Genomic DNA, 25569 nt, shown 5'->3' with positions numbered 1-25569 from the left:
ATGAGTCATCCTGGCCCCATTGGGATCAAGAGGGGTCCTGAAAGTGCAGTGCTCTCCAAACCCTCATCCAGACAGGAAGTGGGGAGCAGATGACCCAAGGTTGGGCTGGCTTGCTTGTCAACCTCTTTCCCAGAGTGAGACTTGCTCTGAGAGGGATTTGCAAAAAGTGGGAGGAAGAGGGTGGGTGAGGACTGCAGACTCTCTTCACATTATATTATGCGTGGACACCTCTCATGAACTGGAGAAATCACATGGGCAGAGCAGGCAACACCCAAGTGGCCTTGACATCCGTGTGCCCAGAACAATGGCCCCACTCAAGGCTTGCTGCACTAGGGTGGGGGAGAGTCACCACACACCCCAGTGAGGGTGCAGCCCAGAAAGGTTGAGGTGAGGCCAAGAGCAGGGAGGAAGAGACAGTACCTTATCAGGGGCCACTCCAGGTCCCTAGCTGGACAGAAGAAAAGACAAGCTACCATTGGCAGTGTCAAGCTGTATATGGACTCAGCCTCCCATTGACTGGGGAAGGTGCTGTTGGCCTGGCTCCAACCCACAGGCAGGACCTAGCTGGCAGACAGAGGCTGTGGGGAGACCTTGACCTTGAGGGTGTGGAAGCCACACCTGCTCCCACACATTCCCTGGACTTCAGAAAAACATTCCAGATGGCTCTTAGAGATGATGGGCATAATTTTTGGCTTGAGGCTCCTGAAGAAGAGAAGCTTCCAGAGCCAGGGGCTCTGAAAGAAAGAGTTCTGACCCAGCAGTAAGTGGATCCTAATAGGGAGGGGAAGGATAGGAGAAGAGAGGTATGTATGGCTGGACATGCAGAGGGCTGCATGCTTCGGCTTGAGCTGACTACAGGAAATAGAAGGACCAGCACTCAGGACCAGGGCCTGCCCAAGTGCCTGCCTTGATGGGACAAGAGGTGTGGGGGAGGGGTCCTGACTGTCATCTTGGAGGGCTTCTCAGCCCCCAGAATGCTTCTGTCTGACAAACAGCCTCCTGGACAGGGACCTTGAATTTCAATACCTACAGGGATCAAGGGGGTTAAATGAATGAGAGAGGACTATGATAAACCAAGGGTGCAGCTTCTTGGCTCCAGCTAATTCTTGCAGTGTGAGAATGTGAACCCAACATCACCAGATGGAATAAGTTAGGATTAGATTTGGCCATGTGTGACAGAAAACCCAAAATAATAGTGGCTTAAAGAAAACAGAGGTTTCTCTCTCTCTTGCGTACACCAGAAATGAGCCACCCAGAGATGATACATGGTGGCTAGGCTTCTTCCGTCTCACTGCAATGATGTAGCCCTGCATCCATATGGTCCAAAATAGAGGCTAGAGATCCAACCATCACACCTGTGTTCCAAGCAATGGATAGAGGAAGGTGGGAAGAGGGACGAAGAGCACAAGCTAGTTCTCTTTCAGGAAGTCTCCTAGAAGCTATCACATTGTGTTTCTAATGCTGTTGGCAAAATTTAGATTCATGGTTACCCTTAATGGTAAGGGAGGCTGGGCAATGTAGCTTTAGTTCTGGTTCTCCCCATGCCAACCTAAAACCAGGCACTCTGTGACTAAAGGGAGAATGGACATTGCCATCTGTGGCTAGCAATCTCTGCCACATAGTGCCCCTTTGCCTCCAAATACCTTGCACCCCATCTTCCATGCATAGAATACTCTGGGACTTGGAGGGAGGGGTAACTCTGCATCTCATCCTGTTACAGCATCCAGCCCCAAAGTCTGCATAGAGGAAGGGGTGGAGGCAGAGGAGGCTGCCCAGGGCAGCCCATCTGGCTGGGCCAGTTCTATTCCAGGAGGAATCCCATTCCCAATGTCCCCCATGGAGAAGTCAAGCTGCCTTGCTGACACTTCTCCTGCACAACCCAGTGCCTTTTAGCCTATTTGTCCTGATGAGTTCCACATGCCTGAAATGGCCCCAGGAGGCTCACCCGGCTATGGCTTCAGGGCAGCCCGGCCCTTCCATCTGCCCTCTGCATTGAGATAACTGCCGACGTGGCAGGGGGCAGGGAGGGCAACACCTCGAATCCCTCACTTCAGCTTCTCATGTGAAACTGACTGATGTTTGAATTTCAGCAACGGATGTTCAAAAATCATAGTTCAGGACAAATAAATGTGCCTATGCGTCAGATGTGGCTCTCAAGTGCCACAGTGGGGTGGGGGGGCAAGGAGGGAGGGATTGGAGCTGCTCCCCTGGCAGAAGCTGGCCCAAGAGTCGAACATCCGTGGAGAAGGCCCCGCATGAGCCCCCTCATCCTGGAAGGCAGGGCCAGTGACCACCCGTTTCGGGGCAGCACTGACCACAGCTGAAGAGCGAGCAGGGCTCATGCAGAGACCCTGAGAGTGAGCTGGCCGCTGGGATTCGCACAGAAGCTCGGACAGCCTGCCTGACTTCATCGTCTACATGCTGGGGTTCAGAGAGGGGTTGGGACTGACTCAAGGGCTGGGTGTCTGCCTGTGATACGTGAGGCTCTGTGGAGGGGACCTCAAACGTCGGGTTTGTGGGGGTAGGTGGTAAGGCCTTGTTTGCCTGGCCCGCAGATTCCACCAACCGGGACGCACTGGACATGATTGAACGCTGCATCTGCCTGGTGTGTCTGGACGCCCCGGGGGTCGTGGAGCTCAGCGACACCAACAGAGCACTGCAGCTCCTTCACGGCGGAGGCTGCAGCAAGAATGGAGCAAACCGCTGGTATGACAAGTCTCTGCAGGTAAGCCTCCCCAGTGGCATGGCCGGGGGCCTGAGCCGACACATGCTGACGTCCAACAGGCTCGCTCGCCGGCCTGTGCTGCCTAGGAAGCTGCACTGGGAGCCAAGGGAGCCGACGCCCCTGGAAATGTGTTGGCGTCGCTTCTCAGGAGCAAGTGCCCAAACCCATCTCAAACCCTTAACCTTCCTGCAGCCTGTGCCAGGCACGTGGGACCTCCGAGTCAGACCTAGGGCTCACTCCCCACCTCTCTTCACATGCTATAAGGTGACAGACATCTGGGGTCCCACTGAACACATCCTTAACGTATTTGGCACAAATCACATCTGATGTCCAGAGAGGCCAACTTTTCCGAATCTCTATCACTCTGGCCTGGCTGTTTCAACACACCTCCCTCCGTCCCTGAGAAGTAGGAAAGCCCCGCATCTCCACAGAAGGGAAGTCATAAAGTGAAATAAAGCAATTCATATATTCTTCGTTCACATGACATCAACCCAGAAACAAGACATTCACTGTGGCCTGGAGAAAAATACTCATGCAGGTGTGGATGAAGTCGGGGTTGGGCCATTCCTTCCCGTTCCTCCATCCTTTTTTTTCTCCAGGGTGTCACTCCTGAATCTGACCTTGTTTATTTTTAAAGCCACCCCACTTTCGGGGTGCCTGGGTGGCTCAGTTGGTTACGCATCCAACTTCGGCTCAGGTCATGATCTCACGGTTCCTGGGTTTGAGCCCTGTGTCGGGCTCTGTGCTGACAGCCAGCTCAGAGCCTGGAGCCTGTTTCGGATTCTGTGTCTCCCTCTCTCTCTGACCCTCCCCCGCTGACACTGTCTCTCTCTCAGGAATAAATAAAAAACATTAAAAAAAATAAATAAATAAAGCCACCCCACTTTCACAATGACCATAGTAAATAGCCAGCGATCTCTATGCTTTGGGCACACATTGCTCACACTCAGAAGCATTTCTAGGCAACATCTCATTTTTCTCTTTCTCTGGCCCCTCTGTCCTGGTTATCCGTTTTATTGGTTTGCATATTGATTCTGCTATTTCTGATGAGTTCTCTTGCTGCTGCGCTAGCTGTCTTAGCCTCCACCGGTGGTGCTAATGGCTTGTAATCTTTCATGGAGCAGCTGTGGGAATGAAATGATATAATGGATGTACAGGACCGGAAACATAGTAAGCCTCGGGAGTTGTTTTTGAAAAGCACTGTTTTCCTCCCTTTCTTTTAGTGACAGGGACAGAAACCTACTAATGCGTGAGGGGGCACAGTCTTCCCCTCCTGCCTCACATGGGAGCCCACCTCTGGGCTCTTTTCGCAGGCAGGAGGTGAGCTGGAGGAGCCCAACAGGCAGGGACCTGAATTGAAAGCATCAAGAGCTAGTCTCAGGACAGGAAAGCAGGGGATATTGGGGGAAAAGAGAAGAGAATCTGCAAGGGATGAGTTTTGAGAAAGACGACGTGGAAGATTGAAGAATGAGAGGAAAGATTTGGGTCATTGGCAGGTGTGAGAGCCTGGGCAAGACAGGAGGAGAGCCAGCTCACGTGTGATTGAGTGTTACAGCACCCTGGAAGAGTAGCCGTAAAAATGTCGATAGCTTGTTTGTTTCCTTGTTTGTTTATGGACGGTGGACCAGACTCTCCTGAGTGTGATGCTGTGCTGAGCCCCTGTGGGCAGCTCCACCTTATCTGGGGTCTTTATTATTTTCTCCCAGCACTTCTGTACACGCTGAGTGTGTCCCTTTTCCGAGTCGGCTAAGTACAGCCTTGGTAAAATCTTTATAGTTCCTGTGGACCTTTCCTATCCCTTCTCTCTAATCCTCAATCCTGGGAACTGGGCCTTAATGGATCCATTTTAAATGGGAACAAACTGAAGCCAGAGAGCTGAGATGTCTTGTTGAAGGTCGCCCAGCTGGCAGACAGCAATGTCAGACCTGGAACCCAGGTCCCTGGCTCGAAGCCCAGGCGGCAGGGAGCGGAGCATCCTCAGAACACCTTTCCTTCACTCCCATCAAGAGGCAGTTTGTTTCTGGGGCGCCTGGGTGGCTTAGTTGGTTAAGCGTCCGACTTTCGCTTGGGTCATGATCTCGCGGTTCGTGGGTTCGAGCCCCGCGTCGGGCTCTGTGCTGACTGCCAGCTCAGAGCCTGGAGCCTGTTTCAGTCTGTGACTCCCTCTCTCTCTGACCCTCCCCTGCTCACGCTGTCTCTCTCTCTCTCTCTCCTAGAAATTAATAAAAAAAAAATTAAAAAAAAAAAAAAGAGGCAGTTTGTTTCTCCCTAGGAAGCCACACACCATCTGAATGGGATCATTATCTTTCAGTCACTCATTCAACAAAATCGTTGAGCATCTACTATGAGGTAGTCTGGTCTGGATCCTGGGAATAAAATCAAAGGTGGCCAGGCACACACCATGGACTCAGACACATAACCACACAAAGCTGTACAGGCTTGTGGCCCCGGTGCACACTGTGATGGGGAAACAGGGCTTAACGAAAGCTGAGGGAACTTGCCCATGACCTGAGGAAAGTATGTACAGCTTCAGTGTGAGCTCTCAGAGATCCCTGGGCTACTCCAGCCAGGGAACCTTGGGCACTACCCTCAGTGCCCAAAGCATTTCTGGGAAGGAGGTCACACAACAGCGCAGCCTTGAGGACCCCATATTTCTGAGGTCATGGCAATTTCCAGAAGCATTCTCTTTGGGGAGATCTTGTGCTTTGGTGTCCTTGGAGGAGAGGTCCCCTCCAGGTCGCCTGGCCTGAAGCCAAGGGGCCAGTTTGAAATGCAGACTCTATCGGATGTGCCCTCACTTCTCTCTTCTCATTGTAGTTTGTGGTGAGCAGAGATGGCACCTGTGGCGTGGTGTGTGAACACTCCCCTTTCGACGGCATCGTCCTGGTGCAGTGCACAGAGCATCTGCTCAAGCACATGTGAGTCTGGGAGCAGGGCCCTTTTTCAGCAGCCATAGGAGGCAAAGCCAGACTGCCAAGGGGCTGCCAAGCTAGGCTGAGAAAAATTTGGGTGTCCATCGGGTCCAAGGGGGAGGCTTGCATTCGTCTGGAAAGTTTCTTAGCAAAACGTGGATTTGAAAACCAGCTTGACATCATATACTTTATCTGCCACGGACAGAGGGAGGCAGACTGGACAACAGGTTTGGGGCAGTTAGGATAAAGCTTGGCAAAGAATTCTCAGCCCAAAAGGAACACCTGCTTTGGCCCAGCGAAGCCCAGAGCAATACCTAGTGCTGTTCCGAGTCAAGGCTGGGCTCACTGTTGACCCAGCAAGGAGGAGGGCAGGTCCCATGTCCTTCCATCCCCCTGGGCTGCGTCTCTCTCCCTAGTTTCCAAGCTGTCCGGACTGGGTGCTTCTCTATCCCTTAAACACACCGACTCTTTTTGTCTATTCACGGCTTGCCCATTCTGTCCTTCCAGAATCTTCTCTCTGAATCTCAGTTATAAATCTCTACCACAATTTAAGAACTCTTTAGGATCCCTAAAAGCCCTCATGGACAAAAGAACACAATTTGCTTCTTCGGTTTCCCTCCAAGGGTTTCATAAATGTCAGTGGTAGAAAGCAGTGGAGTGGGAAAACAGGAAAAGAAATACTGGGCTCTGGAGCCCGGCAGCACTGGCTGGAATCCTGGCTCTGCCACGTGCTCATTTGAGCGGCTTCGCTGAGCCTCAGACTATGTTTCCGGGGACAGCTCATCCCCAGTGAAACTCCAGCCACTGAGAACCAGGCTGCCTGCAGCTCCCAGGCCCGCAGCTCCCAGGGCCGTGGGAGGTCACCTCTCTGTGTCTGCAGGGTGAAGAGCAGCAAGAAACTGGTCCGAGCCGACTCTGTCAGCGAGCTCCCGGCCCCCAGGAGGCTGCGTTGGAAGTGCTCCCCGGAAATTCAAGGCCTCTTAGCTTCTTCAGCGGAAAAACTTCAACGGTATGGAGTCCAAGTCTCTTTTAGGGTGACGCTCCGGAGTCACCCCGTGCCCATCCTTACCGCGACCCCCTCCCCCCAGGCTGATGAGGCAGCCTGGGAGTTTCCAAAGACCCCAGCTCTTTTGTCTTCCCTCGCCCACCTCCATTACCTCCCTCACCCCCATCATGGAAATGTATTCAAACTAAAGGGGAGTTATAACTCTCGGGGAAATAACCTTGCTAGAGTATCCATCATTTCCATAAAATGCAAAAATGAAGCTATTTTTTTGTGGGTTTCACCTGACTGAGCAGAGTCAAGGCGGGGAAATCACCCCCCTTCTTTGGTGTGGGGGAGTAGTAAACAACTGGTTTGAATAGGTCATTTGAATCCAAGCTATTTTGATTTGCTTGCATTTACACTGCAACTTGACAAGGGGGCCATTTTCCCCCAAGGGAAGGGAGGCAGCCCAGACCCTAACGGGGACCATGCAGGAGGGCCCAGGATGGGTGCGTCATCACTAGAATGGTGGCAAGTTGTGGAGTGAGCTGTAGGCTGGCAACTAGGTCTGGACCTTGGTTGTTCATTCCCTCATTCGGTAAGCGAGCATGATTCATTCATTCGGTTGTTCATTCATTCATCAAACATGTGCAGAACTCTAGAGTGTGCCCGGACTGTGGAGAGGCTGAGGGCACCAAAATGGATATGCCCTGGAGCCTGCAGTCCATGCTCCCCCTGACCTCCAGACCAAATGTCCAGTAGACCCCCCAGACCAAAACGTGTGCCACAATAAAATGCCCAGACCAGAGAAAGGCATACAGACCTGAACTCACAGAAGATACAAGGGTGGAATTCTACCAGGACATTGTGGGATGGAACTGCAATGGTGGGCATTGAAGGATGGATAGGAGTTCGTGGTGCAGGCAGGGGAGAAGAGGCAGAAAGGCAGCTTGTTCAAGCTTGTAAGGTTCCTAGGAGATCCAGGCAGGCTTGGAAACCAGCAAGTGAGAGAATTGCCAGAACTGAGGCACTAAAGGGAAGTTGAGGCCACATTGTGAACACATTGCTGCTCTTGTGTTGTGGGGCAGGTAAGCGGTCCTGCAGTGATGAAGAGCCTCTGGAGGGTTTTGAGCAGGGCAGTTCAGGGAGCCGGTGAAGGGACTTTGGGAAGAGCATGCGTGAGTGGGACAGATCATGGCCAGTTTCGAAGGGTAGAAAGGACGAGGCCACTGCAGGCTGCTATGGAGGGTGACTGACTATAGCGAGCGAGTGGGAGAAGCCCCGGGATTCCTCCACGAGTGGTGCCCATCTATCAACCTGACGGGGCTGTTCTCGGGATGAGCAGGCTTTCAGGAGACTGAGTTGGCAGACTGGCAAACCCTGGGCGGAGAAAACCCCACTCACTTTCAGAGATCTGAGTGGGACCCCCAAGGTTCTCTTTCCAGAGGTGGGGAGCCAGGAGAGGACCGAGGCTGGGAAACAGGAGGAGCCTCAGGGGTCCTGAGCCGCCTGTGGAAGGGAGCAGGGTCTGCGTGGGCACGGCTTGGGCAAGAGGCTTCCAGGTGTCTGTGTGACCATGAACTCAGCCTGCAAAGAAAGTTGGCTAATAGGCTGGACTGCAGGGTGAGTCTCTCTAGGTCCCCAGAACCTGACATGGCCCCACTGAGAGCTGAGCTCCCATGAGGAAGAGAGAATAATTCAAGGAGGGGCAGGCAGAGGGCATCTGCGTCCTGAGGAAGTACATGAGTGGAGGCTTGGGCTTGCCTGCCCAGGGCTCTGAGTTCACATATGGTCAGTGTAGACTCTGCCAGATAATATTCCAATGGACAATCATCCCAGACCCCAAACTCACAAAGGAAGAGACTGGTCAATCAGGGATGACAGGTGCTCAGGGGTCTCAGTGTAGACCCAGGGAATCTCCCTGTTACTCTGACAGTGACTCACGGGCAGTAAGGACCTGGGTGTGCCACGAGAGGCTCAGCAGCAGTTTCCGGGGTTTATAGCTACCAGCCAAGCCCAGAAGAGCAGCCTTTGCTGGGGTGGCCGTGACCACAGGGAGGCCCCAGGTCTTTCCTCTCATAGCACAACAGGGAAGAGTCTCTATGAAGAGACATGGCTTACAGCCATCTGAGAGACAGGCCGTTCCCTGGGCAAGGGTGGTGTGCCCGGTCTGGCAGAATAGCCAGGATGCCAAAAGAATCTGAGGATGGGGGACACACCTTCCCAGACAGGTTACATGAATGGTCTCCTTCAGGCCTGTTTCTGTGGGCAACGGGCTTCTAGGATTTTGTTTGTGGGCACTATTCTCCCTTCCCATGCAAATGTCTCTCAGGCCCCTGTGCCCCCAGGCCCCTCCCCCCCCGCCCCCCCCGCCCCCCACACTGGAACAGGGCCACTGCCCTGCCTGGCAAAGCTTCACCTTCAGCTCAGAGGAACCCTGATCTGGCGTGCCCTCTGCCATTTCCATATGTCAAGGCCTGTCTCTGACACCCCACATGTTCCTGGTGGGTAGGGACTGTGTCCTCAACTTCCAGGGCACTAGGCTGTAGACCAAGCTTGAGCTCTTAGTTAGACCGTGTGGTGCGTGCATTCCATTTTGCACTTAGCAGCACCTCTTCTTTTTCTTCCACAGAATAGTAAAGAATCTCGACTTCACCGTTTATAAGTTTGATGTCTTCGGGAAAACATTCATCAAGAAGCAGAAATGCAGTCCTGATGCCTTCATTCAGGTGGCCCTCCAGCTGGCCTTTTACAGGTGAGCAAAGCCTGCTGGCAGACTGTCTGCCCAGGTGGGCTGACTGACGAGCTGCTCTAGGCTCTAGAGACTAGAGTCCTGGAGGGAGAAACGACTTTCTGTGGGCCTAGGAGATGGGAGGACCAGGGCAGGCTGGGTTTGAAAGGAGGTGCCATCTGAACTGGGATTCAAAGTGTGAATCCAGTCCCAGAAAAGAGAAGGAAAAGCATCACGGTCCGGAATTTGCCCGAGCGATGGCCCAGGTGCACAGAGCTCCAAGGGCCAGAATGCTGAGCAAACGATGTGGATGATGGAGGCTGCCCTCACCCAGCCTCTAGCTGTACCCTGTTCCTTGATAAGGATGTGGAACTACCATGCCCCCCCACACCCACTGTGGGTTAAATCAAAGAATTTGAACTCATCTTTGATTGTCCCTGTCTCTCATCCCCCACCAGTGACACCACCATGTCATTCTCCAGATGTCTCTCAGACACCTCCCCTACCCCCCCCATCCCCCCACCCCACTCCCACCCTCCTCTTCCTTTTCAATTGCCATTAGCCCCTCCCCAGCCTCCATCATCTTAAACAACAGCTTAGCTGCAGCCTGCTCCCCGGAGTCTCTGCTTCCACTCCCACCTTTGTAAAACATTGAAATATGCAAATCAGATTCTATCACGCACCACCTTGAACCCTCCCAATGGCTTCCTGCCATGTTTAGAATAAAGTTCAGGCTTAGAAAGGCTCCCTGTGAACTGGCCTCCACTGGGGCCCTCCTCCCGAGCTCTTTCCCGCCTCCAGCCCTTTGCTCCATTGGTGCCTCCACCCACCCACCTGCTGCCATCACCACCCTTCACAGGCCACCTCCTCTCCGCCCAGTCTCGGCCCTGGTGTCAGCCCTCAGAGGTCTGCCCTGACCCCCTCTCCTAAAGTAGCCACCTCAGGCCATCGCCACCCAGCTCTCTAGCCTATCCCATTGTGGACTCTTTTTCTGTCATGGCAGTTGTTTGTGTGAGCTACCTGGTTTGATGATTTGTTGGTTATCGTTTTCTAGTCTGTCTCTCCCAAGCCTGACATTCTGGGTATCTCTCACACACCAGGCACAGAGTAGGCATCAAGGGCCGAGTCACAGACGTGAGAAGACACGACAGGAGTTCTATCTGGGGATGGCACAGTCAGGTCTGAGGCTTAGAGAAGTCTCTGGGGTGATAGCCCTGTGTTGGGGGAGGGGCGAAATGTAGGGAGTAAGGGTTGAAGGCGGGGAGCCCAAGCAGTCTTTGATAGGAGGTTGAAACTAAAATGCAACGTGGGTCATCCTGAAGGCAAGGCTGGCTCCTGTAGGCTCCAATGCTCCCGGAGGAGCACTCATCAACTGGCACAGGCAAAAAATAGCACTACCCCACCAGGGCCTGCTTGCATTTTGCAATATATGGGGGGGAGCATAAAGTGACCTTGCACTAAGGCCTAAGCAAACATTGACAGCACTTGTGTGGACATAGCATCCCAGATTCAGTTTCCCCCAGAGGGGTGGTAATTCACAGGGAAGGGAAGTGGCTATGGCCACTCAGAGCGTTGGGACTCCTTGGGGGAAGCGCATTCCACACGAGGTCTGCGCTCATCATGGGGACACAGAGACCTCGCTGGCACTGAGCTGAGGCAGGACCGGGTGTCTGGAACCATAGTCGCCATTCTGATAACTGGCACGTGGCTGAAAGGGGCCATGAGGTCAGGGTCCTGTGAGAACCACAACCAGAGACACCGGCAGGTGTTACTTCAGAGAGCACTGCAGACACAAAGCTGGGGGGGTGGGGGTGGCTAGTGGACCCTGCACAGAGCTCTGCCTCTTCCACCCTTAAGTGAATCTTTGTTGCTCTGGACGTGGCCAGCAGTGGACATGGCCAGAGGCTCCTGTGAGTAGCCCAGATAGGATCTGCTTCCCATGGAGAACATTCTTCAGAGTCTAAACCATAATTAAAAAAATTTTTTTAATCTGCCCCTAGATTCTGCAGAAGCCTGGAAGCTGCCTAAATTGGGGTTGATCAGTGACTAGCCAGTGATGGCATCTACTTTTGTGCTCAGCCTGGTGTTTGCCTCCAGGGGCCATAGAGATAGAAGAAATGAGCTCCCTTCCAGAGTCCTTTCACCCAGAGAAATGAGACCTAAGTGTACCGGAAGTTGATTGACCTTCTCACCAAGTTACAGGGCCAAGTACTGTGCTGAATCAGACTTGGCCTTTCTACCCCTAGAGTTTACCCAGCATGAGAGATACATGCCCTGACAAGGCCAAGATGCAGGACCGTGACTTGTGTGTGACTTTGGGCTATCACTGCCCCTCTGTGATTCAGTGTCTTTCTCCTCCCCCCCACGCCCCCAACACCAAAGACTTTACTGACTGGTGAGAAAGATGCGTGCCAACCAGGTATGCAAGCCTAGGTGCTCTCACAGTTCACATGCCTAAGGAAAGGACTTTCCCTGATGTGGGAGTGGCTCCTGTCCCAGACAACGGGATGGTGTCCAAGGGTGTGTTGGAAACGCCCCTGCCCCTGGACAGGCGGGCTGTGCAGCAGTTTCCACTCATGACCAATGCAGTCCCCTCCCTATCTCTATCCATAGGTCACTCTTGAACTATTCCAAATAAAACAAGATTCCCTCACGGGTATAAATGATTAATTGCACAATTATTCCATTCTGTACTATTAATTAAACACTCATCAGATCTCTAAGAGATTTCTAGGTTTCCCACCAGCCTGGGATGTTTTGAGAAGTTACCAGTCACTTCTTTATTTTATATCCACACAGTGTCACCAAATGTATGAAAGTCGTATTAGCGACTCCCTGGCACTCCTCTTTGGGAAATCTCCTCCAGAATTCTATTAACATTAAAATGAAATACTATGCCAAGTAGAGTCAGGACTGGAAAAATAAAGCCTGCCGAGGCTATTTTTCTTTCAGCGCTTATGGTTTCCTGAGACTGCAACACCGTCTGCCATTCATCTTTCATCTTATGCAGGCTCCACAAGAGACTTGTCCCCACGTATGAGAGCGCGTCCATTCGCCGATTCCAGGAGGGCCGCGTGGACAACATTCGATCGGCGACTCCAGAGGCGCTGAGCTTTGTGAGAGCCATCGCTGACCACAAGGCCACTGTGCCCGTAAGTCCTGCTCTGTCTAAAGAGTCTCCAGGGAACCAGAGAGGCAGCTGTGGGCTGGGCTCTGTGACAACTGGCTCCTTCAGCTTGTCTGCCACTGAGTCGCCCTTTAAAGCCCCATCTCTGGTCTGTTGACAGGCTTCAGAGAAGCTGCTGCTCCTGAAGGATGCCATCCGAGCCCAGACTGAATACACAGTCATGGTGAGTGAGGTGGCGCCCCCCTCAGGCGAACCCTTGGCTGTGGGCTGTACCTGGAGCTGGGCCTTTGAGAGCAGGGCCATGGCACAGGACCTAGGTGAAAGCTGGACCCAGCGACTTGGCCAAGGCCACGCCTCTCAGAGCCTCCTTTTTCTTACTTTTAGAACCTAGGTAACAGCACTCGTTTAAACTTTTTTAAAAAATATTTATTTATTTTTTAGAGAGACAGGGCACAAGATGGGGAGGAGTAGAGCGAGATGGAGACAGAGAATCTCAAGTGGGCTCTGTGCTGACAGCAGAGGGCCCGATGCAGGGCTTGAACTCACAAACTGCGAGATTATAACCCGAGCCGAAGTCGGACTCTTAACCTGCTGAGCCACCCAGGCACCCCACCACAGCACTTGTTTTTACATGGATTTTACAAGAAAACAATGAATGGTCTTTGGGGGGAAAATGTTAATAATAGCACCAAATATGTTATAGCACTTTAAAGTTATAGACAAGAGAAGTCAAATGCGAGAAATGGTGGCCAAGCCTGGCACACTGGGGTGGCTTGCCCACCTTGCATGTTCGCAGGTGAGGCAGTATTTATTCCCACCTAGGACTGGTTTTGCCTTCTCATTTTTTATTTATTCATACTGCCTATGAATAAAATGTCTTGGCTGAAAATTAATAGTGAAATCAAAATTTTAAGGGAGATGTTCCCTTATTTAGAGAAATAGCTTATTTTCCAGCATGGCAGAGCCATCATTTGCATACAAACAGCAGAGGATAAGCTACTACTTGCACTGGTGATCAGTATACTAATTGACAATCATTCTGGGATACCTGGGTGGCTCAGTTAGTTAGGCATCTGCCTCCTTTTAACTTATTTATTATTTATTTTTTAAATGTTTATTTATTTTTGGGGCGCCCGGGTGGCTTAGTCGGTTAAGCGTCCGACTTTCGCTTAGTTCATGATCTCTTGGTTCGTGGGTTCGAGCCCCGCGTCGGGCTCTGTGCTGACTGCCAGCTCAGAGCCTGGAGCCTGTTTCAGTCTGTGACTCCCTCTCTCTCTGACCCTCCCCTGTTCACGCTGTCTCTCTCTCTCTCTCTCTCTCTCTCTCTCTGCTAGAAATAAAAAAAAGAAAAAGAAAAAAAATAAATGTTTATTTATTTTTGAAGGAGAGAGAGGTAGAACATGAGCGAGGGAGGGGTAGAGAAAGAGGGAGACACAGAATCCACAGCAGGCTCCAGGCTCTGAGCTGTCAGCACAGAGTCGAACTCACAACTGAGACTATGACCTGAGCCGAAGTCAGATGCTTAACTGACTGAGCCACCCAGGCACCCTTATTTTTTATTTTTTTTAAACGTGTATTTGTTTTTGAGAAAGAGAGTGAGCACGAGCAGATGTGGGGCAGAGAAAGGTGGGGACAGAGGATCTGAAGCAGACCCTGCACTGACAGTAGAAAGCCCAATGTGGGGCTAGAACTCATGTTCCATGAGATCATGACCTGAGCTGAAGTCAGATGTTTAACCCACTGAGCCACCCAGGTGCCTCACCTCTGGCTCATGATTTTGGCTCAAGTCATGATCTCACAGTTCGTGAGTTTGAGTCCTGCATTTGGCTCTGCGTTGACAGTGTAAAGCATGCTTGGGATTCTCTCTTTCCTTCTCTCTCTGCTTCTCCTGCTCTCTCTCTCAAAATAAAGAAACTTAAAAAAAAAGTATTTAAAAAAATCCTCTAGAGCATTGCCCTAGGGTTCTGTTGTGTTAACTAGTTTCAGCTGATGGGAACAGCTAAATAAAAGAGATGGGGTGGGAAGGGGAGAGCTATAAGGATCTTTGCAGGTGAATCTGGTGCCTGGTTGGCGACACAGGGTAAGGGACAGTGGAAAGAAGCAAGGGAAGCTCCAATTCCCTGGCAGGTGTATTTGGAACTGGTCATGGAGAAAGGACATCCTGGTGAAGGAGCAAGTGTGCTCCAGATGCCCCATCACAGACTCTCACAGCACCATATGCTTTTCCTTCACAGCACACACCCCCTCAGCATCCTGTACCATAGTGGGTGCTCAAGTATGAGTCCCTGAATGAATGAAAGACTGAGCGATGAATCATTCTACTCATTACTACTTTTGGCCCTCATCCAAACAATCTGTTAAATCAACCCCAGTTGCTACAGTGAGCTCAAGGCAGTGAAGATGGGTGGGTGGCTGCGTGGCTGCTTCTATAGATCTACCACCAATCAGTGATGAGACAGAGGTAACTAGAGAAATTAGAAGTACGCCCACTTCATAGATGGGCTCAGAGTTCTTCCCCTCTGTCCTAATGGGGCACGTCTAAAGTGAGCCGAGGTTGTATGATATGTCTTTTTAACCTATAATTAGTGCATTGGAAGAGATTGGGGCCTCCGAGTCATCTTTATGCATTTGTTCTCTACTGAAAATGAACAGGTGACAAATCCCAAAATGTGCCTTGTAAACTTGAACAAAGTTCATTGTATTGGAGGTTTCCTCCTTGATGGGGCTCTAACAGCTAAGTGGGCACCTTACATAACTGCAAACCCCCTAAGATTTACAATCACCCTGATATGGACCCAGAGGTTACTACTATGGGCCAGAGGTGGTCCTCAAGTCTCCATCAACTCCCATAATTGCCCCAAATAAACATGTAATCCAAGCGAAACCAGTGTGCATGCTACACATGCCACCTCAAGTGAGAAGGCTATGAAACGAGTGCCCCCATCCCACTGCCCCACTTCCGGCCACACCACCACTTCTGAGTTCCTCCTGCATAGAAATCTTGGAGTCCCCACTGCTATTATCTTATCCTTTGATAAGAATTCAAGTGTCTTATGATAAAAAGGAAAAAAAATCTTTCTTCATTCAACAAGATTTCCCCTTGCAAACATCAGCAGAGCCTCTGCTAAGATGTCTAGTTTCTGTCTCAAAATGATTTCTTCGATTATAAATCCAGTTTAGTTGAGCTGATTCTGGGCCCATGAAATAGCAACCAAGATTTAGGAACAGACCTTAATGTCCTCTATCACTCATTCATTGGACTTCTGCTAGAGGATAAAGTATTAGTTGTGGTGAGAGTCTGCCAGTGATATCCCAGGGCAGCCCTCCCCATCCCTCCACGGGGCCCAGCACCCATCCTTCTCCCCAGACCCCTCCCCTACCTGAGGAGTTACTAGGGATGGCCTGATCCACCCCTTTCACTTAGAGCAGTGACCGTGCTGGGGTTGAGGGGTGAGAGATACTCAGATTCATAGACCTTTAACCCATACTCAGTTAGAACCCAGCCTGCTCTGGATTTACCCTGTGCATGCAGGAAGGGTCCAAGGAGCAGCGGCTGAGTAGTAAAGTGGGCAGTCCTGGGTGGCCACCCACATCTGCAGCAAGCCCTGGGGGACTGCAAGCCTTGACCCTTGCAGTCGCCAGTAGCATTGTGGACTAGAGAGAAGGGGGAGGGCATCGGAGACCATTTCTCATGTCCTATTCTTTGTCCCTAACTGCCCAGGCCATAACAGGGATGGCCATCGACAATCATTTGCTGGGGCTACGGGAGCTGGCGCGGGACATGTGCAAGGAGTTGCCAGAGATGTTCACAGATGAGACATACCTGATGAGTAACCGGTTCATCCTCTCAACCAGCCAGGTACAGCCCTAGTGCAGCTGTCGCCCAAGGGGACATATAGTGTAACCAGTGCGCTTTCTCAAAGGCCACTTAATGTAACCATGTGACTACAGCCCACGGGTTGGAGTCAGGCAAGTCCCAGATCTGCCTCTTACAAGCTGCATGACCCTTGGCAAAATGACTTAAACGCTCAGAGTGCTGGTTTCCCACCTCCTAAATGGGTGTAATCACGGATGCCACCTTGGCAGAGGTGGACTGGATGGGGACTGGTGCCCTAACCATTATGCTTATTACCTTTCGATCTGTTACCGGAGGGGTGGTGTTCCACAGTGATGACCACAGGCTCTGAAGCCCAATAGGTCTAGAGTGAAGCCCTGATTCAACTAGAAGCAACGATGGGGGTAGAAAACCTAGTCCAGTGCCTGGCATGGACAGGACCCTCTAATCAGGTCACGGCCATTATTATAAAGATCTACGTGACCAATGACAGGTGACTAGCCGCCAGCCAGCATCTTTTCACTAGTGCTACAGGCTCACTGTGTTGGAGGACCACTGTCAGAAAGACAGAACAAAATCCACTAGAGAAGGCAGCAGTTGAGGAAAGAAAATAACTCCCCAAACATCAGTTTACTAAAACTCCACCTCATCTGCTAAAAGCTAGACGTGGGCAATAAAAGGAGCTGACAAAGTTGTGTTTGAGGATAAAAGCCCACTCAGTAGTTTGATTTTGTCGTTACGGCAGTGAGCTCGCCGACGTAAATAAACGAGGGCAGGACACAACAACATAAATTCTTCAGGAAACCATCCATGGGCAAAAAGTACTTTGGAACGGTTTTACAGCCTTCAGCTGTTGCACGGCAAATTTATCTCACAATGAGGTGACTCTATTAGCAAGACTAATGGTTTGTTCTGCCCCATTAAAATGGCCGGTGTCATTTCTGAAGGCCCGACTACAGAGCCCCAGAAACCTTGGGTTTCAAACAAACCCCGCTCTGCAGGTGCTCAAGAATGTGTTTTATTTTCCCCGCAAGACCAGCAAATAAAATTAATTTGGGGTGTGGTGGTTTGGTGTTTTTTTTCCCCTCCCAAATGGAAACGAACATTTATGGCTTGAATGCCTTCAGAGACACATTTTCCTGATTTGTGCTCCTGATTACAAAATCTCAGCACTCTGAATTCAAAATGTACTGGGTGCATAACTAAAACTCCAGTTGATGGCAATCGTTGGAATGCCCAATGCTGGGTAATTGTGCATGGCGGGGCTATGGGGAGAAAATCAGACCAGCCAGGCAATACTGACAGTAATTAAGGATGTGGGGAAAATCGACAAAGAAGACAGGCCAGATTTCCTTCTGTTTATAAATTACTCCCTCTGGGAAGCCATCTAACTGCTGGGTGCCACCAGGGTGCCATTGAGTTAATTACCCTGATTGCCTCGATGCCTCAAACAGCCCCCCGGTGAAGGAGAGACTCAGCCTGAGCCCCAGCACAGGTCACTCTGGGAGATTTTGACTCCACAAGTACAGCTTACTTCCTACCAGGGAGTGGCTTATGGACCCTCTTCTTCCAATACGGTGCAGTGAGATGGGTTTGTTTTTATGATTCTGGCTGCAGCCATTCATGCTGAAACAATTGGTTCATTTGGTTAATTCAGTCAAACGCCCAGGTGAGAAAGAGAGAAGCAAATATCCCATCATCCCATCGAGGCCGCCGGGTTGTTGAAACACCCTGCATTCTAGCAAGTTCGCAGGTTACATTTCAGAACAAGCGGCGTCTGACCTGTCCTCTCCTCCAGGTGCCCACAACCATGGAGATGTTTTGCTGCTATGGTCCCGTGGTACCCGACGGGTACGGGGCCTGCTACAACCCCCAGCCGGAGAGCATCCTTTTCTGCATCTCCAGCTTTCATGGCTGCAAAGAGACCTCTTCTCCCAAGTTTGCGAAAGCGGTGGAAGAGAGCCTCATTGAAATGCGGGACCTGTGTAGTCCACCCCAGTCTACGGCGGGCAAGCCGCTGGCAACAAAAGAAAAAGCAACAAGGCCCATTCAAGGGCACCAACCTTGACTCCTGCCACTAGGCTTCACCTCCCCAAACCCAGCATTCTGCCACTGCTAGACCCTGCCAAACCCCTGCTCCCCACCCTCTCCCCTGCTTTCAGTAGCTCCTGTCCTCAGGGCCCAACACAGAGACCGCACTACTCCCTCACTACTCATGGGAATTGTCATTATTTACCAAGGTGCCCTGTGGCCTGTGTACTGGGAAATAAGATTGGCCTGGCTCTGCGGCAGCCTCAGTGAGATGAGGAAGTCTACACTGCCTTCCCTCTGTGGATCAGAAGCTTAATGTTGGTGTTTGCTACCCTAGCAGGACCTAGTGTATCCAGGCGATATATTTGCCCAACAAAAAAATGAGTCACCCTGTTACATGCAGTGTACCTCCATGAATCATGAGGAAAGAAGCCAACTCCAGGTCATTACCTCTTTTTTGGGGGAAGAGTAGAAGACTTTGTTTTCAGATTCACAGCAGTCTGATCATGGCATTCGCACCCCCAAGGATCCTACCACTCACATTTTTTTCTGGCTCTTTCCCCACTCCCCTTCACAGGAATCACGCCTTTATAGGTGATCTGCCTTCTAGAGAAGAGAGAGGGTTGCTTTGGGGGTTTTCTGTTGTTGATTTGTTTTGTTCATCTTTTAAATTTTTTTTAATGTTTATTTATTCTGGGGAGAGAGAGAGGCAGAGAGAGACACACACAGAATCTGAAGCAGGCTCCAGGCTCTGAGCTGTCAGCACAGAGCCCGACGCGGGGCTGGAACTCATGAGCCCCGAGATCACCACCTAAATCTAAGTCAGACGCTTAACCGACTGAGCCACTCAGGCACCCCTTGTTTTATTCATTTTTAAGAGAGGATTTTAAGAAAAGCAGCGTATAATTAATTTCAGAAAATGATCTCAGTGATCCAAGCAGGATACCTGCAGACAGCTGAGCTCCTTTATGTGGAGGATGTTACCCAAGGATTCTAACTAAACCCCATGCGGAGGGGTATGGAGCAGGACTCTCCCTGCCCCCATTGAGGAGGGCGGGGTGAGGAGACAGCTGGCGGGGAGTGGGGCCAGGAGGAGGGAATGGCTATACCCAGAGCCAACCCTGATGGAGGGGCAGACTGTGCACAGAGCCAAAGTTTAGGTGGTCCCGAGAGGTTGTGATCATCAAGAAAATATGAGAGGCACTTCCTGTTGGGGAATATTTTTATAGTAAATCTAAAAAGGCAAGGGAGTGGGAAAGCAACACTGCAAATAGCTGAAGCAGCCTATCTCTGTCCGGAGGAGGCACAGCGCTTGGCTCTCACCACTAACTTCTCCTGTACAACCAGTGGGAGGTTCCTGAAAATACCCCTCACCCCATTCCCACTGTGCTCCGAGGCCTTCTGAGCTCTGTGCTCTGGCCCAGGGACCCAGCACATGTCCCTTTGGACAACTGTGCAAGCTTTCTGCACTTTGACCTCTATTGAAGTAGGCAGGGCTGAGATGAGGGACCTTTGTTCAGCTCTTTGAAAACACAAACAGCTCCCAACAGTAAATTCCTTGAGCCCCGGTTTTAGATTGAGGATTTCTACTGGATGATCTGGGAGATCTGGCACTGCCCTTCGAAGTCACTGGTCTGTAGGTGCATAGTCCTACAGACCTCCACCTTCCTGCTCCTCTTGGGAACTAGCAGCCTAAGAATCCTGGGAAGGTCTGGGGAATTTCTGTCCACCTGATGTAAGTTGACCCAAAACCACTTGTCTGTTCTCACAAACGACCACAGTACAGATCTGAGTTCTCTTCTGATTTCCCTCCGTGGGTTTCTGGACAGTTGATTTTGGGGTCTGGCAACCCCACTGACCTTGACCAAGAAACCAAGTCCCTCCATCATCAAATGGGTACAAGAATGTCCCAACTTTGCAGTGCTATGAGGATTGTAGATCACGTCCATAAAGAGCCTTGCACAGGCAGGTGGGCGCTGGTGTCCACTGTCAGGATGATGTTACGCCAGCAGCCATTGTTCAGGTGAATTTATTTCAAACTTTTTACATGGATTTGAAAGAACCAAATTCACATCTGTCATTCTTTGAGCATAGGGAAAGGAAACTGACTCTGTACATTCAGATATCAGCCATACACTGTGAGGGCTTCAAGAAGTGCAAGATTGTGGACATGTGGCAGGAGGGAACACCTCCTCTTTCTGAGGAAGAATCTGGAAGCTGGTCTTCCCCCTCCAAGAACAGGTGGATGCACTGAGTCTTTATGCAAAGGCAATGCTGAGCCATGGCCATGGGCATCTCTGGGGGACCCTCAAAATGGAAACTGTTTCAAGCATCCCCAAAGAGATGGCAAATGAAATCTGGAGACAGTCATTTCAGGGCAGTGATGCATAATAAAAATGCTTGTGGCCACCTTACAATACCGCTAAGTCGCCAAAATATATAAAGTTGACATTTGAGTTCTATTTTTATAAAATTGTTCTAGATTTATGGCAATATATACATGTGTATTTATAGTCTTTCAATGTTAAGTTATAGTTTTGTGCTTTCAAGAAATATATGTATGACTAAAGAACTGTATACTGAAAGCACTATATTCAAAATATTTAAAGACTGTAAGCCTGTATTCAATAAAAAGTAATGCCAAGAAAGATGGTGTTAGCCATTGTTTCTACTCAGAAGTGCTATAAAGATTTTGTTGTAAACTCTGCAAACTGGGTTAGCGATTCATTTGGCACTGTCTGAGGTCTATCAGCAGCAGCAGAGGATGTCTGAAAGATACAGGGAGAGAAAAGGAGGAAGGAACTTAAGTCTCTTTTACCATGTGGCATGGGGAAAGGGTTAGGGGCAGAGAGGTTCACAGGCTGTTTGTGATCAGGTTGGCAGAAACCTGGGTGCAGAGATTAGGGCCTCCACAAACATGTGTAGGAATAATGGAGTGGACAGAAAAGCACCAGCCGCAGAGATGGGATGCCTGGACTATAAATCCAGCTCTATCTCTAACTTGTTGTGGACTTTGGGAGTGTCACTTCACCTCTGTGGCCCTGTTTCTTTATCTGTGAAATGAGGATGTTGATATCAGCACTACTCACTTCCAAGACCGTGGTGGGATGACACGGATGGTCCTTGTTTGAAATCGTAGTAAGTGATGTACAAATCTCTCACTGCACCCTCACAGGTACATGCACACAGCTTCCTTCATCCTGCACAGCCCAAAGATACATTCCAAGCTGCAAGATACCCTCTGCAGCCACAAAAATCCACAGAACCAGGACTGAGATTCCAAATGCTTTCCAATCAGAGCCTAAAAGGAATCTTAAAGTATCTGAATTTGTATAATTGGGATGCAGAAAAGGCATTATCCAAAAAGATAATGGCTAATGATATTCCAGGAGGAATGGTGGGGTTAGGAAGGAACAGGATCAAAGTAATGTCAGCTTGCTCTTATTTATCATATAGATCACACATAACCCTAAAATAACAAGATGAAGACAATAGAGAGAGAAGAGTACCAACAGGCAAGCCAGCCCCCAACATACAAAATAATGCAATCCCCTCGTTATTGTCTTTGGAGTTTCCTTGGGGTGGATGTTGGCACATTTAGCTAAAAAGGCATGGAAGAGTCCCTCCCAGGTTCACAATAACAACCAGAAGTTTCCAAAATAATCCTTGGTAGTGGGGGGAGAACCAGTGCCTTTCATTGCCTTTATAAATTCAGCTCATTTCCCTCCTTTTATAGTTCTCTGAGTTTTCCTTCCAAGGAGGCCTTTTGATAAATAATATGCCATCTCCAGGAAAAGCTGGCTTCATATCACATACAAGAGCCTTTCTAAAAGCTGTTCTCCCTGTTTCCGAAGGGCCAGGTCTCTCCTTGTTCTATTCCTTCTGTTTCTTCCATCTCCTTGTGGGATTTCACTTCCTATTTCTGTCCCTTATGTGATATTGGACCCCAGGGTTCTCTCCTTGATCTCTCTTTCTTTTTCTTTTTTTTTTTTAATATTTATTCATTTTTGAGAGACAGAGCACAAGCAGGGGAGAGGCAGAGAGAGAGAGAAGGAGACACAGAATCTGAAGCAGGCTCCAAGCTCTGAGCTGTCAACCCAGAGCCCGATGTGGGGCTTGAACCCACAAACCATGAGATCATAACCTGAGCCAAAGTCAGATGCTAAACTGACTGAGCCACTCAGGTGCCCCTATCTCTATTTCTAATATTAAGGAGCAGCAAAATGGGAGATTGAACTGATGCAGAAGGACCCCTTTACCTATAAAAATATATGCACAGAGAAAATGCTTTTAAATATATAGTCCAATTCAAAAGAAAGAAAATAAATCCTCACATTATAAAAAAAAAAAAAAGGCAGAAAAATGTCTAAAACAGAACAGTGAGCAGGAGCTAAAGATGTGTCAGACCAGACACAAACTCCAGTGGCTAACAGCAGGGTTTACCACCCCTGCAAGCTGAGAGAACATAACCCCAGCTCATGCAAGATGGGAGATGCAGCTAAACTCCCTGCACAAAATCAAAACCTCATAGAAGTGTCCCAACTCTAACAAAGAAAGAAAGAAAGAAAGAGAGAGAGAGAGAGAGAGAGAGGAAAAGAAAAGAAAAAGGAAAAGAAAGAAAAGAAACGAAAAGAAAAGAAAAAGAAAAAGAAAAAAGACTAGAAAAACTCTTCCCATCAGCCCAAGGGAGCATTGAGGAACCATGCCATTCACTCAGGACAGTAGATGATGGAAAAAAGACATCCATGAGAAATTAAACTATAAATATGTGCCATATGTAAATGTGGAGCCTGAGTTTGTACAACTGATTTGCAAAGCAGGAATTCTAAGCCAATATATTTTTTTAATTTCCTGTGTCAATAAGATCCAAAGGGCCTCAGCAGAGTCCAATATAAAACAACCATCCACAAACGTGGAGACACCAAACACCCAGAGAGGGAAAACACTCTATTAAAGATGAGCTCACAGTCAAAAATATACAAACAGCACAAGAAATAGTTCACAAGAGGGAAAGCAGCAGATAAAGCAAACAGGAGAGTTAATATCACAAAGACTGCAGAGAAAAGACGACTCAGACAGAAGCTGTAAAATAGATATGTTTAATATTATAAAGAAAGAAATAAAAATACAAGGAAGACACATGTAGAAGTTCAGGAAGAAGAGATTAGTGAGAATGGAGGAAAGCACTGTTCAAGAGAAAATCGTTAGGAATATTTCAGAATCAAAGAAATGCATTACTCTAAAATTCTTGGCTCAAAGAAGAAATAATAATGGCAATTTAGAAATACTTAGATCAGAATGATAAAGATACTTCATGTCAATATCTCTGGGATACAGCAAAAGTGATACTTTGAGGAAAATTAATACCTTAAAATACTTACATCAGAAAAGAAGAAAGGCTGAAAAATGATGAGCTAAGTGTACACTTCATACACTAAGTGTACTTTTTTCTTAAAAAGAAAAAGTGGGGCACTTGCGGGCTCAGTCTGTTAAGCATCTGGCTCTTGGTTGTGACTTAGGTCGTGATCTCACGGTTTGTGAAATCGAGACTCACATCAGGCTCTGTGCTGACAGTGTGGATCCTGCTTGAGATTCTCTCTCTCTCTCTCTCTCTCTCTCTCTCACTCACTTTTTCTGCCTCTCCACCATGCACATGCATGCACACACACTCTCCCTCTGTCAAAAATAAATAAACTTCTTTAAAAAGAAAGAAAAAGAGCTAAACAGTAAACTCAAAGAAAGAAGAAGATAAGACAACTATCAAGGAAGGAAAAAACAAAAAATAACAGAAAAGCAAAAGTTGGTTCTTTGACCACATGCTCATGCTCACTGGAGGCCAGGGAGCTTAGCCAGAGTAATGGCCAATACAGGGGTAGCAGTTGGACTGACCATTGCTGCAGGATTTGCAGGTTGTTATGTTCTGCAAGCCATGACACATATGGAGCCCCAAGCAAAACAAATTTTTCAAAGTCTACCAAAATCTGCCTACAGTGGTGGCTATTATAGAGGTGCATTTGAACCCATAATGACAAAATGAGAAGCAGCATTAGTATTAGGCATAAGCCCTACTGCCAGTAAAGGAAAAATAAGAGATGCTTCTTGATGACATATCCTTTGAAATCACCCAGACCAGGGAGGATCTCCTTATATAGCCAAAATCAAGGAAGCTAAAGATTTACTAGACAGTCAAGCTAAAAAATGACATAAATGTATAATGAATTTTAAGTTCTTGTTAGTTTATGTATATGAGTGCCAGATTCTTATAATAAAATGCCTGAAAGTTACAAGTTTTTAAAATGATTTAGTACAAGCTGAACCAAAGCTTTGGTATAAGTTTCTTCTTTGAATTTGAGGATTTTATATCAGATTATAGAATATTTGGAGATTCTGGAAAACAGTGTGGAGGTTCCTCAAAATATTAAAAATAGAATTGCCCAAGACCCCACAATTGCACTCCTAGGAATTTATCCAAAGTATACAGGAGTGCTGATTCAAAGGGGCACATGCACTCCAATGTTCATAACAGCACTTTCAACAATAGCCAAATCATGTAAAGAGCCTAAATGTCCATCAACTGATGAATGAATCAAGAAGATATGGTTTATCTTATGCAATGGAATACTACATGGCAGTGAGAAAGAATGAAATCTGGCCTTTTGTAGCAACGTGTATGGAACTCGAGGGTGTTATGCTGAGCAAAATAAGTCAGGCAGAGAAGGACAGATATCATATGTTTTCACTTATAAGTGAAACAGGAGAAGCTTAACAGAGGACCATGGGGGAGGAAAAGGGTAGAAAATAGTTGGGGAGAGGGAGGGAGGCAAACCATGAGAGACTCTTGAATACCAAGAACAAACCGAGTGCTGATGGGGGTGGGGGAGAGGGGAAGGGGGTGATGGGCATGGAGGAGGGCACTTGGTGGGATGAGCACTGGGTGTTATATGGAAACCAACCTGACAATAAACTATTTAAAAAATAATAAAAATAAATAAGTCAGAGAAGACAGACATCATATGATTTCACTCATTGGTGGAATTTTAGGAACTTAACAGATGACCATAGGGGAAGGGAAGGAAAAATAAGATACAGAGGGAGGCAAACCATAAGAGACCCTTAAATATAGAAAACAAACAGGGCTGATGGGTATGGAGGTTTGGGAGGGTGGAGAAAATGGGTGAAGGGCATTGAGGAGGGCACTTGTTGCGTTGAGTACAGGGTGTTGT

General features: G+C 48.8%; 1 protein-coding gene and 1 pseudogene across 1 annotated transcript in view; both read left to right on the top strand.

The window, feature by feature from the left end:
* Positions 1-18383, top strand: part of CHAT (choline O-acetyltransferase) — a 44553-nt gene extending 26170 nt beyond the window's left edge. The window contains exons 8-15 of the mRNA XM_039233767.1: positions 2556-2725; positions 5543-5643; positions 6518-6646; positions 9255-9377; positions 12364-12505; positions 12641-12703; positions 16202-16339; positions 18114-18383. Coding sequence (XP_039089698.1) covers positions 2556-2725; positions 5543-5643; positions 6518-6646; positions 9255-9377; positions 12364-12505; positions 12641-12703; positions 16202-16339; positions 18114-18383 — 1136 coding nt within the window. The remainder of the gene's footprint in view (positions 1-2555; positions 2726-5542; positions 5644-6517; positions 6647-9254; positions 9378-12363; positions 12506-12640; positions 12704-16201; positions 16340-18113) is intronic.
* Positions 18384-24203: 5820 nt separating this feature from the next.
* LOC120232763 lies at positions 24204-24548 on the top strand (annotated as a pseudogene).
* The last annotated feature ends 1021 nt before the right edge of the window (positions 24549-25569 follow it).

Source organism: Hyaena hyaena, unplaced genomic scaffold, assembly GCF_003009895.1.
Source record: "Hyaena hyaena isolate Hyena2069 unplaced genomic scaffold, ASM300989v1 scaffold_78, whole genome shotgun sequence".
NCBI lineage: Eukaryota > Metazoa > Chordata > Mammalia > Carnivora > Hyaenidae > Hyaena > Hyaena hyaena.
The sequence above is the reverse complement of the archived record's forward strand: the minus strand, read 5'-3'. Positions and strand labels throughout refer to the sequence as shown.